The 27,007-nt window shown below is 39.4% G+C and overlaps 1 protein-coding gene across 1 annotated transcript in view; it reads right to left on the bottom strand.

Annotated features, from left to right (window-relative positions):
- Positions 1-26,023, bottom strand: part of LOC139722814 (uncharacterized) — a 56,792-nt gene extending 30,769 nt beyond the window's left edge. Inside the window, exons 1-4 of the mRNA XM_071634109.1 lie at positions 25,921-26,023; positions 23,863-23,999; positions 21,932-22,135; positions 4,381-4,453 (exon numbers count right to left, since the gene is read on the bottom strand). Of these exons, the coding sequence (XP_071490210.1) occupies positions 4,381-4,453; positions 21,932-22,135; positions 23,863-23,999; positions 25,921-26,023 (517 nt within the window). The remainder of the gene's footprint in view (positions 1-4,380; positions 4,454-21,931; positions 22,136-23,862; positions 24,000-25,920) is intronic.
- Positions 26,024-27,007: the final 984 nt, after the last annotated feature.

Raw genomic sequence — 27,007 nt, 5'->3', positions numbered from 1 at the left:
TTCAACCCCCTGAAGATCATCCCCGGAAAGTTTGGTTATTTGAGTCTGTGATTAGGCAGAAATGATCTGTCGTGTTCTTCACGATGCTGCAGATCGCAATAGTACATTCAATTTTTTTTCTCTCTCTCTCTGGAGCTCTTGCTAGCTGACCAGATTATGAAAGAAAAATTAGTTGTCATGCCACGATTCTGGCCACACTCTTATGTTTCTCTGTGTGCAACTTGCGGAAAAAAGTAATTACAGTAATGATCATATCTCCATGAAAATTAAAGTGTGAAGTCATTAATATCCGAAACTGACAGACAAGATAATTACATTGACATATTCTTGTATCTGTTTCTAAAATCCAAACATGAAGTCAAGAACTATTACTGTATAGAAATATTCAAATTCCTTCATTTTATCAATCTAGTCAATGTGAAACACTCAGAGATCAATCATGAACTTCTCAGAAAATATTTACAAATCACTATGATTTAAAATATTAAAAGTTAACCCAGAATGACCCAGAATGTTTAAGACAGGGCTCCTGGGGAAATGAAAAGGGATAATATGTGAGGACGGGGAATAAAACCATGAGAGATTTCTGAAGGAGAAAAAGTTGTAAACAAGGAGTAAGTCGCATTAGTGAAAGGGCCTGCCTTCATCTGACAAGCTTAGTCCCACCTATGTCAAAGTTTGTCAGCGAGGCGGCCAAACCCATGCCTGATCAATTTGTCAGAGAAGAAAGCCACGCGCTCTACGAGCTTTGCAAGTCATCAGCAGACAGCGCTGGAAATCTGGAAGCAGTTTGAGTCGGCTTCCACCGTAAAACCTCCGCAGATCATGAAGGTATCTCCCAAACAACGAATCCAGCAGCACAGAAACACAGGGCAAGGCATGATCAAGAAACCAACCGCTATGCCCTAATGTTTTTTTTTTTCTAAAGCTTTCACATTATATCATAATTACAGAACACATACCACTTTAAGATAGGAACTTATCTGAATTCACTAGACATTTAGTCTTCTAAAAAGATATCTTGCTTCCTAAAACAGCAGAAGATCTTATGGTTAAATTAATCATTCCTAAACTATTCATACTGTTCTGTTTTGCTCAAAATACCAAATATGATACAAAATCTCTTAATTTCTAGCCATAAGATATACCTGGTTCTTTGCTGTATATATTTCCCCCATCATGACACGCACCATTTAGGACCCGTAATTTTTTGGTTTGTTTCAATCTTGATAAAATCTGTCCCACCTATCTTTACCTCCATGTCAGCAGTGTCAAGAGCAGAAAAAAAATCTGAGCACATACTGCATTGAGCATTTGAAGTTATCTTTAATAATGACTGCCCAGCCATCCGTCCCTTTAAAAGGTAGCTCTCATATTTTTTTTTCTTTGTCACTTTTATTGTCTTTTTGGTGAATGAGCATGTGTGTGTGTGTGTGTGTGTGGGGGGGGGGGGGGGGTGTAAATAAATGTGAAGGAAAGAAGATGACCTTCATTCCATACCCTGCGGATAGAAAGACTGTGTTCTTTGGGGGTGGGGGTGGGGTGGGGGGGAGGATGCTTCCATTTTTCAGGAAGGGGGAGAGGAAGGGTGGGAGAGGAAGTTGGGGAAGGGAGGGGTCGGGGTAAGAGGAAATTAGAGCCGACTGTGGAAACGATGGCAAAATTTGCTCATGGTAGAAGACTGTCACAAAAATGGAATGAAATAGTCAAAGAGTACCACATCTACCGGGTACAATGCACTCACAATGCAAAGATAAAATTTATGTTGTTCTTATATGTAGCTGTATGAAATTATACCCAAACAATCATCTGGAGCTAATTTATAATTCTTTTTTAATCAATATTTTCTACACATAACAATGACTGTGAAATTCATCCACATCAGATCTAGTCCTCATAAGTCACCCTATTCCCCTTCCCCCTCCCCACCACCAAACTCTCCTCCTCCCCTCCCCCCTAAACCTTGGGTGTAAATTGAGTGCAGGCGGTGGGTGGAGCGAATGGATTGAATGCTATACCCTTGTCGGCTTCTGTCCCTGAGAGGAGAGAGAAACGCTGGGGGTAGCTAGAGGACAGGGAGGATAAAGGGGTGGGGGTGGGGAGGGTGATGGTGGTGGGGTGACCGTCAGAACAAAGCACACTGGCTATCACTATGCACCCTTCTTCCACTGTGCTCTATTGGTCTTCTACTTAGTAGACAGCAATCTTCATTTCCCATTTCAGCTCAAGAAAATTTGTCCAGAAAAGTGATTGACCGATTATGCAGCATAAAATTCTCAAGAACAATTTCACTTTTCTTATAGGCCTACCCTTACAGTGATTACTTAGTAACCCGTTGTGAGCTTTGCGTGCCGATTTGCACAGGAAACCCAACAGCATTATACACACTGTCCAAAGTCCCTACCACAGAAACAGTAAAGAAAACAAATCTTGCTCACCATCATACCTTTCGAAAAGTTCAAGATATTTTGGGTCTTTTTTTTTTTTGGCTACTAAAATATATAAACATAATTTCAGTGAATTGCTTGCATTGCAGTCAGGCAAATTTCTGTCTGAACTTTGCATTCATAAATATACATGCAAGTCAAAACTAAATTCTTGAAGACTGAGGAAATCCAGAAGACTCAAAAGACTTTGAGTATCTTTCCAAGTCTGACAGACACAGGGGAGTTCATTTACATTACAGGAGAAATGTTCTCTGCAATTATGTGACATCCAGGGAATTCCATATGGATCTATTTTTCATTCACATGTACGCTTTTCAAGTATTTCGTTGTCACACTACCCATGTACATTCCTGTTTATCTACAAGAATCCTGCGTCCTGAACGTGCGCCTTTCAAAGTTTGCACAAGGAACTGAGAAACGGAACTATTACTAACTGTGAAGTTTCCTGCAGAGCAGAAATGTAGTATCGCTACTTCTTGCCCTGTACAAAGTGTCATTATGGTCTACACACAGGGCCTACGCATTGTATAATGAATGTGCACATACCATTTGGCAGAGCCACGCATATTCTGGTGTCTCTGTTTAGTAACAGTTACACCATGCCAACACGAAGTACACTTGTAGTACTAGTACCAGGAGTGCAGTTCTTTTTAATCTACAGAAACAACTTGACCAGACTTTGTCCGAGCTATCTTCAGTCGGAAATTGTTTATCAGCAAAACACACTTTGTGAATTGTTGATGATGACATTTAAAGTCAGCAATCATTTCACAAAAACATACGATTCAAGTTTACTCCTGAAGTTGTAGATGATAGGAAAAATCTTTCTTTTATCTGATGGTGAATGGCTTATTTGCAAACTTGAGTTTATTCATACTATAGGGAGAGGTTGGCTTGAAACCTGATGCGGGTAAGAGAAGGCGGAAGACTAAGGAAATACCAGCTTTGAGAAAAATAAGGATATCTGTCAGTGGGTGAAGGGGATTCAATTCAAACACAGCACAAATAAACAATCCACCCCTCCAAACAACTTTGGACATCCCGCTTCATATGTGGTGGTTGGTTACAAGCAGACAGGTTGAGATGTCATCGGGTACAACTACAAGAGGAAGTTTGAGGGAGCAGGATGGGGCATTGAAGATGGGGGTAGAAAGAAGTTGAGAAGGGGGGGGGGGTGTTGTTTGGGGAGGGGGCAAAGGTTATGAGGGAGAGGGGATATGGGGGGGGGGGCCAAAAGATTCAGATGTTAAGGGGATAGGTTTTCTTCCTGTTTGTAATTCATACTACAGTTGAGTTAATTCATGTTAAATAAGAATAGTATTGCCAACCAAACCTGCTTTGCCACGAGGAATGTTACACATCACCCCAGTTCAATTTAAAAAAGGCAAACTTTAATGAAGCTTTGATGAAAATTTGACCAACATATACCTCACCATTCAAAGATTATAATGATATGGCATCAAAAAACAAAGGAAAAAAATAAATTAGGCCTACCCCAAGATCTAGTGAATACTATTTTGTTTCATATCCACAGATATGTTTTGTAATATCTCTGAGTATTTCCTATTTCAAGGTTCTGGAGCATGATAGTTTGATTATGGAATGATTCAAGCTAGAACATCATGAACGATCATATAGGCCTACAATGTACATGCTGCCACTGTCAAGCTCGTAAAATTCCAGCACAGTCAGTGATAGAATAAAATAAACTGAAAAGATCCTGAGATTTCAGGCATCTCAGACAAAAGAAAAAAAAATCCTAATGTTCATTAACATTATTGAGTTAAATACACTGCAAAACATCCAAACAACTTTGAAAATGAACTTATTGGTTTCAACTATTGACTATCTTACACATTTTGTGACTACAAAATGCTCACATATATGCAAATCCTTCTGACTGGTAAGAGTTCATGTTGGCATAATACGTTACCTCCATAGGCTTGTGATGGGTTGAGTTCTTGTGACAGCATACCCGCCCTCTCTGATAATGATTGTGGACCAGCCTAGCAAAGAAAGAAAAAAAAAAACACACAAAACAAACAATAATTAATCCCTCTTTTGTATGATTTATGATAATAATAACAAAATGCAACCCGTGCAGGAGGGGAAATGAATAATGCATTTGATACAGCAGTCACTTAAAGGGACTGTCCAGTACTGGTTGAGGTGAGGATTCAGGTTTATAACATTTTTTGCTGAGATAATGATATACCTCATATGAAATATGAAAGAGCATGTAATTTCAAGAAGGATTTAACATTTATTTCATGGAAATTGGCCTTGAAATGGCTGAGATATCCAAAAAAGCGATCCTAATAAAATTGACAGGCCACGACTTTTATTAGGATCTCTTTGTTTACCTTGTTTTTAGATATCTCAGTCATTTCAAAACAGATTTTCATCAAACAAACTTTTGATTCCCCTTAAAATCGTATGCTCTTTAACATTTCATAGAGTGGTTTTTAAATATCTTACAACATGTTACAAGCTGAATCCTCACCTCAACCAGTATTGTACAGTCCCTTTAAATTCCATGGTATGGATTATCATCTTTTTTTTTGAATGGAAAGTGTTAAAATATTTCCCATATGCAGGACAAGCATAGATGCAACAGAGGTGTGACATTTGCCAAACATTACTTGAATCATAAATATCACATTCATATGAAATTTCTAAAATGCAAAATCACTGCTTAAAGTGTACCAATACCCTGGAAATCAAATTTGGGTGCAGCTAGAATACACATAAAACAGCAATAATTCACCTGTGATAGCCCCTAACAATTTGGCACTTGTGCTCTACGCGCTTAAGTTCTGCTCCGTAAGCGCCGGTACTGATGTGTGTGCATTCTAGCTACACGCATCCGTTTTTACGAATAACATTGAGATTACATATCGATCAGTTAGCTGATCGTGCCCACACATTGCATAACACTATCGTTCAAGACGTATCTGGAAAAAATATTGATGGAGTGATCCTTTCATTGAAAGAATCGGGTGATGGACTAGTCTATTTCAAGTTGCTTTTGGTTTTTGTATACTCTTTAGAATTTACATTTAAACCCTGACAAATAAAAATCGGAGTGACAAAAAAAAATTCTAGTATTTTGCAGAGGACATGTCTCAAGTATATTCTACAAATTGCATAGCAAAAATAATACTTGAGAGTATTGGTACACTTTAATGTTTGTGTGCAGCTCACAATGTTTCCGACTGACCCCTGACGTACCAAACACTCTGGGTGACTTTTAAGCCACATACACAGGAACGCTGATGCTATTTGCAGGTGAAATCCCTTCTCAAACCACATTTGAACACTTACTTCCGAGCCAAGATGAAGTGACGACAGACAATTTGACTATACTGTGCTCGTATGAATTAGATGAAAGTGCTCTTTTATGAGTCACAACCATGCAGCAACATACAGCAAAGACTAAACAAAATAAAAGATAGAAGTAAAAACTGCCCCCCCCCCCCCAACAAAAATGGCTTTACCATCAACTGGTGAGGTTTAATAGCGAAGAAGTTCTTAGGTCATATCAATATCTGTCAAACACTCAAACATTCAACCATGTAAGGCTTGATAGCAGTCACATGACCACCACCCCACCCCAAAAAAGAGTGAAATAAAATGTAGAATCATACTCTCCCATCTGTTCACACACAAACACTCGGAGATTCTACCAAAACCATCACATGATCACATTCCCATGGGATAAACCAGGAGTAATTGCTAGGTCGTATGTCCATATTAAAGGGAAATTCTGGGCCAGTTAAAAGTTAGTTGGAAAAGAAAAAGTAAAACATGACAAACACAAAAACAGTGAAAATTTGGTAAAATTTGGATTAAAGGGGAAGGCTAGTAACTGATCAGTGGGAATCAGTGGAAATGCTGGGAGATGATTGTTCCAATCCTTATGGGATTCATTCAAGAGTTCATTGTATATCTATTGTTGTGTGAAAATGATTTGCTTCAGAATGGTCTCATATTCAAGTAATGTGCAGTTTAATGCTTCCAGGTTAGCATCCCTGGTCAGTGACGGAGCATTAATCTGTACATTACTTGAATATGAGACCGTTCTGGAGCAAATCGTTTTCACACAACAATAGATATACAATGAACTCTTGAATGAATCCCATAAGGATTGGAACAATCATCTCCCAGCATTTCCACTGATTCCCACTGATCAGTTACTAGCCTTCCCCTTTAAAAGTAAGGAAGTTCTGAAATTTTAACTTCTGCAGAATACAGGTAGCAGAATCATAAGACGTTGTAAATGTAGAAGCAAAAAGTTTAGCAGTCACAGAATAAGTAGTAGTTACTTAGTAAAACTAACAAGAAAAGTGTATCATTTGCTACTGCTTTAGAAGACACACACAAACATATTCACCGATAAATAAGCGTACACACAAATACCCCATCTTGCATTCATAATATATCACTTATATCATACTATCATACAGAACACCTTCAAAATGAAAAGCAAAATCCTATGAATCATGAACCTTCCCATCCCACAATCAGAATAAGAATTCTTTGACTGGTCCCACATGAACAAAACGAAAAGATTGATTCATAGGACACGATGGTGGCAAACGGACCAAGAATTCTGGACAAGACCCACATTCACACACACCAAAAATGAAAGGTTTTTAAATATCAATTTTTAGAACTCTATGCGAAAACTGTTTATTCTTATGTGTGTGGACATGAAAAAAATTCAGACCTTGCACTCTACACCTCGCGATGTGAAAATCAATCTAGCTTAATCTTATTTTTAAGCTCTTGCAATAATTTGCCTTGTGTGGTGTGTGTAAATGGTAGCAAATAAATGTGTTTATTTATTTTTTTCATTGCCCGCAAAAAGGGAGTAACTCCTGAAAGTTCATTGCCTTGTCTAGCCAGAGGATCACTCTCTTCCCTCCTCACCTTGCCTACACCCTCCCCCTACCCTCTCAATCTCCCCTGGCCTAGCCAGCCACGGGGGCTCTAGGCAGGGAGAGAGCGGCTGGAGCCACTGGCTCTCACTGCAGAGGCTGCAGGCAAGCAGTAGCTGGTGAGGATGAAGTGGTACATGTCCCAGACCTAAGTATCACAGTGAAAAGGACGAGTCTCTACGAGGGTATCGACAATGATTCTCCCATCCCAAGCCTTGTATATATGCTAGGAATAACTTAAGATGAAACTGCGTCATGAACAGCCGTTAACCTTCCCTTTCCCTCTTTTACGCACAGCCCATATTCAGGATGATTTGATCTTTAAAAAAAAAAAATGAATTTGCAAAATATATTATTTTGATTTTATTACTTGAAAATTCACTCAATATTTCATAACATTTCAGTTTTAGCAAATGATATCTTTCAAGTAGGCCTATTTACTGACCCACAGTGACAGGCTTGCAATCTATGAGGACAAAGCCAACGGCTAAAATTAGCCAATTTTGAAGCCTTCGTCAAAACTGAAGGGCCACGTACGATCTCCACTTGACTCCCTACAATATCACTATTTTGTTGCTTCTGTTTTGCTTCTGTTGTTTCAATATCAGAACTAGAATTTCCTTTTGTGTCCCTGGGATGGGAAGACAATTCCGCTGGAGTTAGAAGACATGTTACTAAATAACGAACCAAAAGGCAACGCAGTAGGGCAAACAAATTCCCACGGATCCCAAAAGCTATAGGACGCAATAATCACTAAGACCCCCTCCCCCCCCCCCCCACACACACACACACAAACACACATGCACGTGTATACATGTACAATGTAGAATGTACATGGAGTTTTTATCTTCTTCTGTCTTTTTTTTTGGGGGGGGGGGGGTAGGCATGGGGATTGGAATAGACCAAAAGAGAAATGGAAAGTTGAAGCACAAACAAAAGCCTCAGGGCTCGTGTCTTGTTTTCGTTTGTCTCTTAAACCTCCTCTTTCTGACGACTTTGGTGACCTCGTGTGTCATTCCCAAACACGCAAATTGCTCATCAAACTGCTGAGCTCGAGGAAGCTAGTGGAAACCTGGCCGTAAGGGCGTCCAACCCGCTGTGACCCCCCAAAACAGAAAAGGATTTGATGATGATAGTCAGTTAGTTCCCATCTTTGACCAAACGTTTGGACAACTTGTCAGAATAAGATGACATATCTTTTACTTTCCTCCCATACAATCATGTGGAATCAAAGAAGCAAAATTTCAAATTTCACATACATAACTTGTGGGCAAATAAGGCTTTGTCAAGGACATTGTCCATCGATCATCATTTTGACCAAATACATTTTGACAGGTTATTTTTCACACACAAACATGAATGTTATTAGTAACAGAGAAGCTGAAGTTTGTACTCACAATACTCACATTGTTGTCTTTAAGAAAAAAAAAATCATATTAAAATAGTCTCCAGCAAATTCTTACTTTAATTTCTGACTTTGATGGTTAAATCATTTTCTTTTTCTATCCCTCTAAAAGAAAATGCAAAGAAAAAAGAGGTGTAAACTCAGCTCTTCATCTTCTTCTGTTTATTCGGCCTCCTTCGATCCTCAAGATTCTTGCAGATTGTAGCTCAAACTTGCTTACAAAAGAGTTTTTAGCAAGCAGTCTTTACTGCCAAAAGCAGACCATAGAGCTTTAAAGGGATCGTATAGTTTAGGTTGAGACCTAATTTCAGGTTTCTAACATTTTTTGGTGAGATAATGAGAAACCTCTTATAAAATATGAAAGAGCATGTAATTCCATGAGGAATTCAACATTTATTTGATGAAAATTGGTTTTGAAATGGCTGAGATATCCAAAACAGAGCGATTCTAATAAGTGTGGGACCCACACTTTATTACGATCGCTTTGTTTTACTTTGTTTTTAGATGTTTCAGTCATTCCAAACCCGATTTTCATCAAATAAACTTTGAATTCCTCTTAAAATGGTATGCTCTGTACTATTTCATAAGTGTTTTCTTGGTATCTCGCAAAAAGTTAAACGCCCAATTCTCGTCTCCACCAATACTGTACCATCCCTTTAAAGTCCGTGGGTCCCTTTTGCAACCCTGAAAATTAAGTTCTTTCCATAAGCTGGTACAGTGTACAGGAAGATAATTCAGACCTTTTCTCAGAATGATAAAACTGGGAACTTCTTCATGATAGAGAAGGAAACAATACATTTCCAGTGAATTCATTTGGACCCCCAAATTTCCAGCCTTTATTTTGGTACAAAAGGGAGCATATTCTCCAGTGATGTGGGGATAGGTTTTTTTTTTTTCCGTCTTTTTTTTTAAAACTCTGAGGTGTATTATGGTATGATTTATAAATAATGTTGGGAGACATTATTCTTTAACCAAGCAAAATTTTGTAAAGTGTGAAGGGATATACAACAGTCACATGCTTCGTCGTAGCTCAAAACAGATCTTAGAGGCATCATTTCCAAGCATTAATATATTCATCCCTGTACGACAGAGAAGGAGATGAAAGTTACTGGACAAACAGTAACAGAGGGTTGCAAAACAGAATAAACATTACCTCAACTAGAGGCATTTTATGAGAATAATGGTAACCACAAAAAGAGGCATTTTATTCCATTATTGAACACTTGCTTGTTATATTTCATTGATTTTGTAATAGCTTCGCGGTGACACAATAGGACCGGAGGATCTTCGGTTGATGAGAATGGGGTTGCCGTGGGGCAGGGAGGGGCAGGACGTGGGGAGATGTCTTCTTGCTTGTCAGCTTACTGTCAAGGATGATGGATCTGATTGGCCAAATTAGGGACATGTGGGACCGGGGATTGGATCTGAAACGAGCTTGACTGACATGGATGAAAATGTCAGTTTTCAGCCGCTTCCTTCGTGAAAACTTTGGATCGTTGTCACTAACTTTCTTCTTCCATCCTCCCCACCCAACCCCCCCCCCCCCCATAAGATGCCAGATGAAAATGTTTAACTTGAGCGATCTGTGGTTGCAAGAGGCGAGCCGTCGTCCGCACAAAAGACACTGGCTGAACATGATGATGTCAGTGCTTTGTTCGAGAAATGACGCAAATTTCCATAGATGCCGAGGGCTGTCGCAGAGGAAATACTACGTTTCCTCCTCAAAGTGCACACTGGTCTGGACCAACTTGAAATCAGTTCTGGGGTTTCCCCAGGACAATGAATGGGAATGTAGTCTAAGACATTACTCACTCATTCGGGCCTATTCTACAGCCATTTCAGAATCTGTTCTCGCTTGATTTTGTTGGGGGGGGGGGGGGACTGACACTGTGGATGTACAAAGAAGCACAAACTGGTGCACGGGACGAGTTCAATAGTGTGCGCGCTCCACATATGGACATCTTTAAGCTTGCGCTGACGAACGAGAGGAAAAAAAAGAGGAAAATGAGCAGGTAAATTTGCTGTGAAATTTCGGAAGAGCGGAAGGCCGACCAAGAAATGGGAAGGACACGGGGAGGCTTAAAACAAAAGCATCGGTGCGAAATAACAGGGTCCAGAGTCGGGAACGGTGAGGCAAGCAAAATTTGTCAAGCTGGAGTGAGACGGTGACAGACGTATAAATGCCCGTGGATTTGACTCCAAGGTGAGACTGTCATGACGACAGCTTCTTGAAGGCAGTGTGCGCCGCGGCACTGGCCAGCGCTCTTTTGGAATTGCACCCAGGATAAATGGGGGTAAAGGCTGCCCCCACAATCTTCTGCATCACAAATGCCCTTTCTATTAACACTTTTGAGAAAATAGCCCTGGCTCTCTGCAAAATGTGATTATGTTTTTGTTTTGTTTTTAAAAAAAAAAAGCTCCGATACATATGAATATCTGAACTCTTAAAACTGGATTGCACATAGAGCCATTATGCACTGCTGGTAATGTATTCAATTACTGCAAGCCTGCCAGACTACTGGGAAACAAACATACAAACAAATAAGCAAACAAACAAAACAAAACGCCTGCAAAGAATTCAACAGCTCCAAGTACGACGGCACAGCACATTTTCACAAAATGAAACAATGATTCAAGAACTGTTTCTCATTTTTCATGTTCTCTTTTTAATAATAGACTGCAACACGTGTTTCTTGACTTCAATATGTCAATACCATACCCATGAATGTCACAATTTGAAATGTTACCCACACAGGCAAAAGATTCTCTCTATTTTTTTTTTCCAATCTTCCTCCTTTCTCGACCAGCGCAGAGTTTCATGGGGCTATAACGCATTGCACACGTCTTGTTTCTTTCCGCAGTAAAATTCTTATGCCTCTTAACATCTCCCTTGTACGCTCTCTCCTATCTCCAACTACTTGTATGTCTCCTTATGCACGTAGAAAATCCACAAAGGGTGTAACAAATATCATGAAAGGCAAGGACACAAATGAAAGTGAAAAGAAAGACAATAATATAGAGAGAAACAATCCCATAACTTTTTCCATCAACCAAGCTGTATTGAATGGGAGAATGTCTTGGCATTAAAGCTGTAAGCTACACTGAAAATGTAAATAAAAAGGATAAATATATTGTCATTGTCATTTGATGTCCAAATAGCCATTCAAATGGCCAGCCCAATACATCTGACTTCTACATCTCTTGTAGGGCACTCTTCCCTTACGAAGTACACACACTCACCTACACACATTTTTCATGACTTTGAATGAAAATATTAATTGTTTTTGCTGCAAGAGATGCCTAAAATGAAATGTTACTGGTATCTTGAGTAGGGTCGGGGGGGGGGGGGGGGGGGGGGGGGGTGTCGGGGTATCCCACAAATGAAGCAAGTCACATGGCTACAGGGGACCACTTTCATTGGTCTAGGCAGCAAATTGATGGGTAAGTCCAAAAATCTATAGTCATATAAAGCACCATGTCCTGTCCTGTACCATTCATTCTATTTGTCTTCTTTTCATTATGCTTTTTTTGTTTTGTTTCCACTATTCTTTTCAATTAAAGAGCATTTCTTTTTAAATGAAACTTGCAGTCAAAAAGATTCTCCCTTCAAGCTTTAATTTTCCTTTAATACCCCCAAAAATCTTCCCCCAAAAGTTCAAATGATTTGGTATAAAGCCGAAACACAATCTGTCCGCACGCAATACACAAGAGATATGGAGGGGGAACGCCAACTCTCCATAGACACGACACACAACAACTGCTGCTGGTTATTTATGCTTGACGGTCTGAGGTAATCCTATTTCTTTTTTGGCTCTTTTTTTTTTCTTACCCATTTCTCTCTTCTTCTTCTTTTTTTTTACCTCTGGATATCCCCTCTCTGGACTTTTGTGCCTCAAACCTAGTTCCTAATCGCGGCTGACATTTATGAATTTGAGTGGAAATTTATTTGGAAGTGTTGGCATTTTGTGAGTTATGGATCAGAGTAAAGAAACCTGGCATAAATTGGGTGGGGAGTAGACTTCAGACACAGAGGGAGAAACAGTGAATGAGAGAGAGAGAATGAGAGAGATAGAGGAAGAGAGGAAACAGAGAAGACAATAGACAAGATAATGAAAAGGGGGAGGGGCAAATTAGAGAGTAACTTTTTCCAACGCTGATCAATATTGGACTGAACATTGACAGTGTTCTCAGTTCTCTGAGAATTTCATGTTTGTTTGTGTTCTTTTTTTTTCTCTCTCTTTCTCTCTTTGCTTCTCTGTTATTCATGTCACATTTCATTGCATATTTCCGCTAACTTACAAAGTAGAGAGACTTTTGTTTTGTTTTGATTTTTCCTTTTTTTTTTGGAAGTTGGCACCGTTGGAGTATTGGATCTTATGGCATGAGATATTCAACTTACAGCGAATCCAACTCCCTGATCTTGACTCACATTATTAGACAGCGCTATGACTCAACGGTGCAAATGAAACACAAAAGCAATTTTCAGTAAAGTCAACTTGTCATATTTAATCTATGTATTTCCCTTCGTTAACATTCAAGAATTTTCACTGGCACTTTGCATGTTATATCTACATTAAAAAAAAAAAATCTGAATACAGTGCTTAACATGTGTCACTTTGGAAATTATAACTTTCCTGCACCATACATTTTGAATAAACTAAAATCAATGATGACTACAAATGTCTTTTCTCTTGAAGATAAACAGGGCTCTACGAAAGAAAACTTTGCTTTAAAGGAGGAAAAATGCTTTGACAAGTAAGAAATCATGGGTTATCTATCTTCAGAAATATCTTCAGAACTAGATCCAAACAATTATGCAAATCAAAAGGTGTTCGGTGCAACGGTGGAGAGAGAAAAACAACAACGCATGGAAAGTTTTTAGCAAAACTAGATCATTGACTGAACAATCTTAAAGTGCCTCATATGCAGCTCTCTGTAGCTAATTACTGGTCACATGAACTCCCTCCAAATACTATCCCTGATCTTTCTCGAAAAAGAGAAAAAAGAAAAAGATTAAACTTGGTATGTAGAGGACCACTTTCATTGTCTTCTCCAATAGCATGTGATGATGTCACATCTTTTTATATAGCTTGCATTCGAGGTGTTTCATTTTGAGAGAAAAAAATGGGCCATAAGTGACATTTTCAAGTCACCATACGCTAACTGAGACTGGAACTAGACAGCTCATTGTAAGATCCCCACAACACACATTATGACATCATAGATGACTAACCAACATTTCAATGTCCACTGCTCTCCCAACAGTTGGCTGATTTTCTTAAAATTTTAATTGATCTGTTCCCCCCCTTTTTTTTGATCTCTTTGTAATCAGTGTTTTCTGTCTTGGTTTTTTTTTTTTTTTTTTTTTGCTTCCTTCATAAAGATTTAACTCCCTAGAAGCACCCCCACAATTTTCACTATCTCTTATACACTGCAGCTGTGAACTATCGTTTCCCAGTGAAATTTGGAGATGGTGTTGCTAGGGGGAGGGGCACTACAAAAGTCATGTGACTTTGACCTTCCAATTACATGTTCCACAATGGCACCTGTAAGGAATTCCCCCCAAACAAAGGCCAGCAGACGATGATAATTGAGGATGGGGGTGTAAACACGACAGGGGAAATGTTGAAAAGTTCACAACGATTCTCTTTCTCTCTGTCTGTCTGTCTCTCTCTCTTTCCAAGAACCTACTAACTTTAGGCCATGTTTCTGATAGAAAGTCAAACAAAAGCTCAAAAACAATAACGTCAGATTGAATATGTCTACATACATTCAGATAAGAAATGTACAAATGATATTTACATTTCTTGATTTAGCCCTTATGATTCTTTATGGATTTTATAGGAATCAAATGTGCTGCTGCCAGAAAAAGGTTCGAGCTGTGAAAGCATTTCAAAATGACTATGCATTTATCAACTCTACAGAAACACATTTCTGGCACAAACGCTTTTTTTTTTCACTTTCTTTTTGTGTTTAAACTTGTTTCTGTAACTCCATAATCAAACCAGCTCTGCACTTATCAACTGCTCAAGACCCCCTGAAAGTTGTTTGGAAAACTCAATGCTGTGCCAGAAATAAGTCGATAAACGCATCCTTTGATGTCCAACCACCTCTCTCAACTAATCACAAAACCAGGTCTACCTCCTCTTTGCAAGGGCATACAATTATGATATAACCTTGACAAACTTTTGGAAAAATAAGGCGGGGGGGGGGGGGGGGGGGGGAGGGGAAGATGGTTGTGGAAGCACATTGTAAAACCCTCATTATTGTGATCAAATGAATGAAAACATAAAAGAGTGCTATGTATGTGGACTTCAATTTTGGGTAGAAAACATGCAGGTAAGACCAGCATTTTAATAAAATACAACGAGCAGATGGACCAGATGAATAATGCGCCTGTTGCTATTTTGTAAAACAAACTATTGAAGCCGCCATTCAGTCAGTTTATTCTTGGAACAAACATTTATCGCCAACTTCACACCCTTTATCAGTTTTTAAAACATGGTGCTGGTATATCATGATGATTTCAGAGGTGGTGATTATAAGACATTAAACTCATACATGCTGGCAATGCAAATATGAAACACTAAAATGCATTCCCTTTTACATGTATTTTAGGACAAACTATGCATCTGCATGTACATATGGTGGGGGGGGGGGGGGGCAGGTAGTTCTGAATCCCTCTAGTGAATTGCAAGTCGACTCATCATATTTTTTTCTCTTTTATTTGAACGGAAAGAGAAGCGTCATAGCAGTAATGTGCCAGCATGGACACGATCAGGAAGAAATTGTAGATACCCGCTTATATTGCACATGTTAACCCTAGCTGTACGTCAAGTTATAGATAGGCCAAGTACAGCTTTGTGACAAAGTACCCAGAAATCCACTGGATTTCCTAGTTGTTACGTTGCTGTTTCTTTTCCCCCCAATCTTGCTCATATTTCTGCCCTGATGAGGTACATTGTACTTATATGGCTTTTGTGACGACATTAAACATTCAATAAATGAGGCACGAACAAAGGAATTCCGTTCTCAATTCAATGATTTCTCGCGATGAGGGGCTGGTGCTCCTAAAACTGGAAATAATTCCTAGTTTTAATCACTTTAACAGACCACAATGTGTAACCTAAAATGAAAACCTCAGTCTGTAAAAGCAATCAGCATTTCCAAAAATAATTTCCCTTCTTTAAAATTAAAAAAAAAATAGTTGTGTTGTATGTTAGTGAAAAAATGCAAGGAAAATACATTCATTTCTTTATATCAAAGACAAGTAAAGAGTTTGAAAAAATAAAGCTTGTAGAAGGGACAAATTCAACTATCTCTGTTTCATCCTCTTGCTATGAACAAATCTTGGCTGTCATATGTCTTGTTTCCAAAGACTCCATACCGATTCTTGCACGAAAATGCTTGAAAATCTGCTTTCAGTTTTCAAGCATACATAACAGAAATACAAACAATTTGCAATTTGGTATTTTAAAAAAAGAGTATGTGCCACTTGCAGAGACTCCAACCCCAAGCACCTTCTGATCTGGAGATTCTCCCGCCTGAAACCCCTAGCAAACGGGAGACTCCAACTTGCAGTGCGCGAAGAGCACATCACGAGCGCGAATTTCAAGCATACATAACAGAAATACAAACAATTTGCAATTTGGTATTTAAAAAAAAGAGTATGTGCCACTTGCAGAGACTCCAACCCCAAGCACCTTCTGATCTGGAGATTCTCCCGCCTGAAACCCCTAGCAAACGGGAGACTCCAACTTGCAGTGCGCGAAGAGCACATCACGAGCGCGAATTTCAAGCATACATAACAGAAATACAAACAATTTGCAATTTGGTATTTAAAAAAAAGAGTATGTGCCACTTGCAGAGACTCCAACCCCAAGCACCTTCTGATCTGGAGATTCTCCCGCCTGAAACCCCTAGCAAACGGGAGACTCCAGCTTGCAGTGCGCGAAGAGGACATCACGAGCGCGAATTTCAAGCATACATAACAGAAATACAAACAATTTGCAATTTGGTATTTAAAAAAAGAGTATGTGCCACTTGCAGAGACTCCAACCCCAAGCACCTTCTGATCTGGAGATTCTCCCGCCTGAAACCCCTAGCAAACGGGAGACTCCAGCTTGAAGTGCGCTCCACGCACATCACGAGTGCGAATCCCTTGCTGTCTAGGGTTCTAGATGCTCTCTCGCGCTATCTAAGGCTAAATTTTCAACATACAATGAAATTAAGTAAAAAAATCATTTCAAGCGAGAGAAATTAAATCTCAAGCGGGAGAACGGGAGATTCTGCAACAATGGGCTTTCGGCGGGAGACTCCCGTCGAAAGCGGGAGAGTTGGAGTCTCTGCACTTGGAAGACACTTCCAGTGAGGACACAGATTTTGTAGTAGTCTAAATTTACTCCTAGGAAAGGGGGCAAAAAGTTGGTGGGGGGGGGGGAGGGGGGAAATGTGTCGGAGTACCAGTTGGAAGAACCACAATGCCATTCTGTCTGAGGGTTATACGCCCGTCAAATTGCATTTAAAGCGAGTGCTGCAGATGCAAGAAAACAGCCTTCCCCATTCCAGTAATCAATTGCCATGTTTTCCGCGCTACTTGAACTTGGGCTGCGAGACGACTTCTGAAGCCAGCTGCTCACCGAGCCGGGTTAATCGGCAAAAATATTTCGGCATCAAGACGAAGGGGTGTTTGTTGGGGGTGGGGGGGGGGGAGAAGATAGGATGGAAGCAATACATTGCTTACTGCAAGGAAAGCACTTGTTTGGGAAAAGATGATTGGATTAAAATACCGTTAGAATATTTCCTCCCATATTTTTGCCTTGCTATTAAGAGAACCCTTGTTCGACGAAGTGGAGGATGGGCATTTTGGAATGAGTGAGCAATTTGCAATGGCATCAAAAACATCTACGCAAACAAAAGTCCCCCTCTCAAAAGTCTAATCAATATCTTTGCATCAAAAAGATCACATCCACACACAGTCATTATATTGTGACTAAAAATGTCTTTCAAATTTGATGGCTGTTACTTCAAACAAGGGTGTAAAGACTAAATACGAAGTCAGCTATTATTTTTTTTCTTTTAGCATTTGTCTGCCAGGTGGATTTGAGTTTGAAAATTTGAAAAATTAAAGTTGAAGGGAAAGCACTGATCTAAAGATGTAAACCCAACAGAAATTTTGAATAAAATGTACAAGTTAAAATAAGTAATTGGCTGATATGTGTACAGTGAAGAACAGGGAAAAACACTGAGAAATAAACTGTCATCACACTTTTAGAAAACTTTAGAAAAGAAATTGGAGTGCCTATCAATGCTGCATCACTGAGGAAAAATGCAGACATGAATGTGTTCTATATAATACGTCCTCCTTTTGATGTGATTGTTACCTACTTTTCAAAAATGGGGAGCTCAAGTTTTTTGCAACAAGAATGTTCGAGGGGGAAAAAAAACAAACAAACGAACAAAAAACCTGTTCTGGGCATGCGCAAAATTGCTTATCAAAATCGACCTCGCCTTGTGTAAATTTTCGCTACGCGTTCTGAGCCATTTTTTTGCATCCACTCAATTCGTGATGCAGAGAGCTACTTGATGCACTGATCATACAGGGGTGCCATTTTTTTCTATATACAGGTTGTCTCTCTGCATGATCTAAAGCTACTTCACAACACAATACAGGAGGAAAGGAGAACGGCCAACGCAATTGTCGTCTAAACGTCCATGCTTCGAATCTAAAGCTCCCTAATTTATTACCCAGCCGTATGCTTCTTTTGCCCAGTGAAGAGGCAGCAGACATGAGTTATAAGTATAGGCTTAAGAATGAAAAGAAGGGCTACAAAACTTAACTGACCAATTCACCTCAACAAACAAGACTTCAGATAGGAACTGGGAAGGGAATATGACTTGCAGACCCACAGATATACATTTATCAACTAGATCAAGCACTACCTGCAAAATAGGGGGGGGGGGGAGGGGGGGGGGCTGGGACTTGCAAAACATACAATCCATAGTGGACACAGGAAAGGTCACTATGGATGGAAAGACCAACGGACATCGACAGGGACTGAGAGAAAAGAGCCGAAAAATAAAACACTCTACACTGGCTGCAACTCGCCGGGGTCTGCAAAACGCATCAGGCAGTTCGTCTACAAACCCAATTTCCGTTTTCCAAGTTCACATCCCAGCCAAACACTTACAGGCCATGCCTGTTTGTATCCTTTTTCTCACCCACTACTTTTTCCTTTTTTTTCCAGCCTCTTACCCACAAAAAATGGGGAAAAAATAAAATGTTTCATCCTCAGGGAACTGATTCTATTGTAACTGTTTATACCAACAAAACCAGCCCTTCTTCACCGATGGTACTTTTAACCTATGTAATATTCTGTCTGGTTCCTGCCTTCCCATGACGGTTTACTCCTAGAGAAGGGAACCACGAGATAAACAAGGCTACCGCCCCAAATCAAAGTTTTCCTAGTCACTTTTGTGCTGAATAGGCTATGAATATTATGAAAGAATTCCTTCTTCAACTGCATAAATTGTTCTATCATTTCTTTAAACATATGTTCATAAATACCAAAGAGCAATGCAAAGATGCTATTTAACATGGCTTACTTGGACGGATCTTGGTATATCATTATGATAACCTTTGTTGAAGTATGATGGCAAAAGATGTTGCAAAGAACTGTTACTTCGCAAAGTCTCCGAGACTTTGAGGCCTCGTGAAGTAATCAAGGACATCTTTCATAAACTAGGCACACTTCAAATCAGTCAGGCCACATCTAACCACACCATCGGCCAAACAGGACATGTTTAATTGGGGACTCTATCTTGTCGCTGGCAACCGTTATGTAACAGGCGGCACCAAAACGAAACAAACTAATTTCGCTGTGTTCGGTCCATAAGCGTTTGGCACCTAACCCCCCTGCAACTAATTTGATTTCTCTCTTTGAAGGAGCTGATACTGGTTACTCATAACGAGCCTGTCGAAGGCCAGCTCTGATTCAAAAACCAATGTTTGAAAAATCACTCTGCAAAGGAACAAGAAGAAGAATAAAAAGGCAAGGATCTTGTGACCACAGGTTGGGATTAGAGACTGTGGCAAAGTCTATGGGAACCATCTTACCTAATGCTGTAAACTTTCAATTAAATGCCACTTTGGCCTTGAAAACAACATAAAATATATAAAGGCTTAATATTCAATAAGAAAGGGAAAACAATGCTCTCAGAGTTCAAGATCTCACCCTTTAAATACATAGCACTCATTATCACTTTGAGAAACAAAGTTCATCTCATTCTAACAACAATCTTCAACTTTCCCCAAGTTGATGTTGGCAGTCTTTATAACTACAGAGCCTTTAACAATTTCTTTTCTAGGTTTGCCTACTTACGGCTGAAATGTTCTCATCAATAACAAATGGTGACTGATAAGTTTCTACACAGTCAGATAATAAAACACATTTTAGACCAATTCTCCCTCACGCAACATCAATGCTGCATACATATGTAGAACTCTGAATTTTCTTATTGCAAAGGACTTGACACTCGCAGCGACGGACAAGGCAGATGCACGCATGAAAAGGTCGTAACTAACATTGAGTAATGTGTGGTACAGACCACAAAACTTCCAATGCTCCAGACTGACCTACGATCGCAAACCACAAGGCATTGTGGACCGATTGGACCACGACAACCAATGAAGTAATTATACACTGCCTCCTCAAAGTAAAGGCTATGTGAGAATGAGTTCAAAAAACATGGAGACATTCCAGAAATCAAGTAAAAAAACCTGGGGTACACAGGGTTTCCGGAGAAGCTTTTTCAAACATTTCACTCAAGTAATGCGGACTGATGTCCAAACACATATTGTAAGCTTACTTATGGCCAAAGAAGTTACACCTAGAGAAAGCCATTCTAAAGAACACCCTAACTGCCATAATCATAAGTTCACTAGTATCTGCTGAATGTTCACTTCTACCTTTGATACTATGTATAATCTAGTTAACAGAAACACACAGAAACACACACACACACACTCACACCCATTAAACCATGTATTCTCTTTTACACAGTACATTAGGGAAACTGGCAGAAAGGTGTATGTACAAATGCACGTCTCTACTAAATTAAAGGGAAGGTAAACCCAAAGAGCAATGTGGATTGAGTGAAAGCAGCAGCATTAGTAGAACACATCAGTGAAAGTTTGAGGAAAATCGGACAATCGATGCAAAAGTTATGAATTTTTAAAGTTTTGATGTTGGAACCGCTGGATGAGGAGACTACTAGAGGTTATGACATATGAGTGGACAACAATACCAAGAAAATATAAAGAAAATTCTGCAAAAATCCATTTTTCATGAAAATTACAAATTCCATCAACATGATATTGACTTATGTTAAGGGTAGCAATTATTCTCCCTGCTTTCTGAAAATGGTTGGTCCATTTCTCTTTCATAATTCTAGAAAAGTGAATTTTTGTTGAATTTCCTTTATATTTTCTTTGTATTGTTGTCCACTCATACGTCATATCCTCTAGTAGTCTCCTCATCCAGCGATTCCAACACCAAAACTTTAAAAATTCATAACTTTTGCATCGATTGTCCGATTTTCCTCAAACTTTCACTGATGTGTTCTACTAATGTTGCTGCTTTCACTCAATCCCAATTGTTCTTTGGGTTTACCTTCCCTTTAAGTAACACAGAAACATACAACTACATTGTATAGCATGTACACAGTCTTTACACAGTCAACGCAAGTTCATGTTATCATGAAAGCTTGTGCCAAAATCATGGAAAGTTAGTTTGCAGGAACAGTAGACCAAAAAAAAAAAAAAAAAATGAAAATCATGGAAATATTGATTAATGATTGGATAATCAAATTCATCGGACTGATAGAAAGTCACCGCAAGAGCTGTATGTATTCATCACATGACACTGCTGAAAATCATTCTCCATAATTATGATGGTCATAACCATCTCATCATCAGTACACCACATTCACACACATATGTATATGTGCACAGGTGCACACATGGATGCACTAGGACACACAATCCTAAACACAATACATACAGGCACAATAACTACCACTCTCTGTTTGCACCAAAAAAGACAAAAACAAAAACAATATGGGGGATTTTCCCTCCTTACCATGTGTGAGTCAATGTACTGTCCCCCGTGGCCCGAGTAGGATATGCTGGCCCCCATGGGGCCCGAAGTGGGGTGGGGGCTGGTGCCCGGCATCAGTCCCCCAGCGCTGCCCATGTCCCCCGCTGGAAGAGCCATAGGACTGCTCTGCGCGTGCCTCTGTAAGACGTTGATAGCATCGTCTAACCTCTCCTCCATCCGACTTTGCTGTAAATGGAACAGATTTATTTTAGAAAAGCAAACAAGAGAGAAAAAAAACAAGGTTTCAGAACTGTATCTCCCAAATCAGGGTGTTATCAATAGATTACTTCCACAGGGTATTATTATCAACCACGAACAAGAAAAAGACACGATCCATGACCAAGTTCAACACAAAAATCCGGAGCTCTGGGCATTTAGAATTTTATAAGAAATTGATGTTGTACTGAGCAGAATCAATGAGGAAAATGCAATTTTTCACAATAAAGTGCATGATAAAGTCTGACAAATGAACAAACATTTCACTGATGGTATGTGTTTCATTTCACAAATTTCATAGGATACTCACAAGGCATAAGGTAAGATTCTCACAAAACACTGATATGGACATAACTTTTTCAAACTTTTTCATACCTTTCTTCCACTAACTTCACAGCACCTAAATCTTTCTTCGGAGGACAAACTTTGAGTCTAACAGAAACCAAACTTGCTCACATCAAACATAACACGTTTCATCCCTGGCTCTCTCTTACTTGTAAATAATGGTTAATGGTGTTAAGTTTTCTTATCTCTCTTTCTCTAACTATTCTCTCTCACACACACACACACACACACACATATACACTCTCTATTGTCATGGATACGTAACAAAAAGCATGATGGGAATCCCCCTTCCGTGTCGTAAATCTTTCAGCTAACTAGGTTCTTGATTCCTCTGCTTGGAAAAGGTTGAAAGGGGCTTGTCGGCTGAGAACCAGAAGGGCGTTATCGCAATTTCGGGGAGGTATTAAGTTATTGGTATTGCATTGTACAGCTTGATCTCCTCTGCATTATAGTGTCAATTTTGACTGATTTCCATTTTCAGTAAAATGATAAAAATCAAAACCACAAGGACACTATAGTACCTTATATTTGGGATAATTGCTTATAAATCTACCCACTTTGAAGTAAATTATTTATATCACGAAAATTGATTGTTTCATTTTTATTTATGCTCAAATCTTAGAATGCGATAGCGCCCTTCTGGTTCTCAGCTGAAGGAGTGATGGTGTAAAGGGAATGAGGGGGTACATATGGTGTGAGCTTGTATCACCAAGCTGTGTGATTTACTCCCTACCAGGTGGGGAAACCTGCTATGAATTGAGGTACATTCAGATTGACAGTAAAATACTGCAGTATTCCAAACAGGCAGAACTTTGAACAATAATATTCTGTAATGTGAACACACATACACTGTGAAATATAGGAAATATTGAAGTGGTATTTAGGGGAGTGATTCAAGCTTGGTGCAAAATACTATGCAAGATCCGAGAGTGAATCATGTCACAAAATGCAACCCACTCTACAGCAGTCCTTACTACATAGAGAGGCGTACTTTTGAGCCAGAAATAGCACGACAGTTCATGAATGAGAACGGTACAAACTGAAATACTACAGTATAAATTATGATGATATTTCATCAATGAGAACAGTGACAACAAATTACAATGATATTTAGCACCATGGTTATTTCAATGTGAACGCACCTACTGGTCTTTTCAGCTTCAGGAAGTTAAAGTGCCAGTTTACCTTTGGTAGCAGTGATTTCATCAGTGTTTGAATTACGACATTTGATGTGTATGTATGGTTTCATTGTATCAAAAAACACACTATCATGCCAAAATTGCGCCGTAAAACGCTCAAAATTTGAAATAATCACGATCTTTCTGGTCGGTCTGGCTGACGCGTAACTGTACACGGTTCTCGTTCAGAGGCGTGTATATCTTCATCGGCCGTTGCTCTGTTGCGCAGTCGGCTACGCTCGGCGAGATTCGAGAGAGATCAGCCGCCGTGGGTTCGTCAGCCACGGTTCTCCACGATCCACCGCCACGATCTGTGTGAAGTGAGTGCGAGTTTCGCGCTGTACACTGAATGCAACTGCTTTGCTTTCACTGCGGGTACGGTGCAGCTGGCTGCTGACTGCTCGTCCTGTGTGTACGTACAATGTACACAGTACTGCATACTGTGTAATCTAACGTGTATAGAAATGATACAATCGGCGCGGGCACTATACTGGTGGTTTTATCGATGTTTTCATAGTACTGGGACTTGGGTCTCTACTTCAGAGCAAGAAAAGATATCGAAAGAAAGACAGCCGAGGTAGATAGGTCGAGGAACACTGCGATCTCCATTTATAGTTCCCAAATGACGGTGCAACAGTTACGGGCAAGAAAATGGCATACAGTAACTACAATACTTATACGCCACGGTGTCCTCAGCTCACAGCCTTCTGATTTCGACTCGAGGTGAGTACAGTGGTTGATGGATCATGTAGGCCCTAAGAACAGTTTCACCGACTGTGTTTTTAGTGTTGGAAGAGGTAGATCTTCACACTCTGATAGACTTTGCTCCGTTATATACACAATAGGTCCTAGTTAGAGATTCTAGAGATTCTAGCCCTTATTTTTTTTTTCAGTCAGAGAGTAGTAGTTTGGGCAGATACTGTACTGTCTAGAGTGTCAGCTGTCGAGGCAACATCGCCATCGCATCGGTGAATAGTTTCACTTCTTCACTTTCTTGAAACATAACAAATTTATTCCAGATTGCATAACCTGATAATCCCGTGGATACATCTCACGAATCTCCTTAGGCTCAAAATTTAATCCTTTGAATGGTCCTCTACTAACTATGTCTATACAACTAACGACGCGTTTGTACACTATATGTAGTGGCTATGGGTTCTAGTACAAACAGTTTTCAACTTACTGGCAGCGTCATAACATGTGCATGGGCGTCATCGTAGGTAATTCATTATTCATGTCAAAAAGCAAAAGGTAGCAAGCATTTTTATTATTAGGTCTAGACTAAACAGGGTCTAGATGGTCTACGTATCATTGCACACTGCAAGACATCCGAAGCCACCGGGTACCGATAATGGTGCAATGACAATGTGTACAGACTCTACTCCCACGCGAGTCCCACCTCGAGACTCTAATATAATTAATAACCTTTTCTTGCAGCGTATACCGTCTCTCGTTTATGAAATAATTACACTTTTGTTCTGGATTTGCCCTTTAGCAAAAATAAGCATGTAGACTAACATTCTGATGCAGTTTAGAAATTGTTAATAAGATTTGCTGGGATGTAGGAGGAAGAAATCCTCACTGCATGGGATGGTGAGTTGACGGTGCGGGTGGCGGTGTATTCGGTGCCCGAATAGCGAATACCGAATACCGAATACTGAATACCAAATACCGAATACTTCTATGTGAACGCAGCCTAAGAAGCATCTAATGACTACGTACTAGTAGAATGAGTAACCCCATTACATTAGATTCCTAGATGATCACATATAAGATTTTTACTACTGCTAGCGGGTAGCATTTCTAACTGTGTGAGATCTAGTCTAAATTAGACCAACACACGGTTGAGCAACATTAACTGAGAATCAAGTTGGCCGTGATATTGTCAAGTACCGGTAATCATTGTTGTCATGCACCAACTAGACATCTAATAATACACAATAGTGCTTCATATCATGTTTCTAACAAATGTTTATACGCTACAGTTTACGTCTGTAACGTTAGGACAGGTGTAGATATTGCATCAAAATCTAGTATGACCGTAAATTTTGGTTAATGAAGCAACACAAATTGCTCTCAGGCCAGGGTGAGAGATACATATTTTATTTATTTCATTTTATTTTATTGTTATTCTTTTATTAATTTATTTTTTTGAGGGGGGAGGTGTTTACATTTATATTCTAGATTTAACGACAGACTGTGAACTGGGCCTATGATGTAGGCCTACTGTACCTGCTGTGCTGCACTGTTGTGTTTCTACTTGGTGTGGTTGGGATCCTCCTGAATACATGTACTCCCACTTGAGTTTGAACTGGAGCAGCCACAGGGTGGACATTTAAGCAAATATTTTATTGAGTAAAATCTATTTAGATTTAGCTGGATCAGTTAATCTGATTACAGAGGTTTGAGTTTCATCCCATGCTTTGATTGTGCATGGAAAGAATGTATTCCCGTGGACTTCTAGTCTGGAGGATCCTGATGGTACTTTGAACTGGTGAGAATGTCCGCATCTGCTTCTAATGAGTTTGGGTTTGGTGTGTAACAGATATTATTTAGCGTCTTGTGAATGCAAGTCAGACAATGTGCTTCTCGTCCTACTGAATTCTATATCCCCTTAAGAAAGGTCAAAAGTTGAGTGATGCTAGATTCTCTTCTCCATGTGTTGGTAACAATTTCAGTTTGTTCTGTGTGATTGATATTACCTACTGTGAAGCCTTGTCGGTGATGTAGATGAGGTAATTATGCCTTATTGCCTCATCTCATGGATCCCTTAAAGTTACAGCCATTGATTTATCAACTATTGACACATTCAAGCATGTTCTAAATGTAAATCATCTTTGTTGTTTTTGATATGTTTTGATTTCTCTCTCTTCATTACCTCATTTACATTATCAGCTCAGATAATCTCGAATCAACACAGGCAGCTGAAAAGGAAGCTCAAGAACAAGCAAAATGAGGTTTGGGTTGTCCTGTTTGAATTTAGTGTTTTACTTTTTTTTTCTTTCTTTCTTTGCTGGCACATCAGAACATTTGTGTTAAGAGTATCATTCATGTCCTTCTGCACATAATACATATGTGTGTGTCAACATTCAAATAAAAATTGACTTAGGTGTTGAATTGTTTGTGGCAACTTAGAATGATCAAATACTAGTAAGCTACTGATTGTTAATAAGTTATAGAAATTGCCACACCATCTATGAGACATCCTATATTCCAAGTACCAGTATGTAAAGCTTGAGGAAAAATTTAAAGAGGAAATCCAGTTCATGATTTTATATTAAGTTAGTCTGATAAGAAAGAGTAAAATATTATGAGTTCA

This window comes from Diadema antillarum, unplaced genomic scaffold, assembly GCF_040938485.1.
Source record: "Diadema antillarum isolate AM-2024a unplaced genomic scaffold, OU_Dant_1.0 scf00000172, whole genome shotgun sequence".
Taxonomy (NCBI): Eukaryota; Metazoa; Echinodermata; class Echinoidea; order Diadematoida; family Diadematidae; genus Diadema; species Diadema antillarum.
The sequence above is the reverse complement of the archived record's forward strand: the minus strand, read 5'-3'. Positions and strand labels throughout refer to the sequence as shown.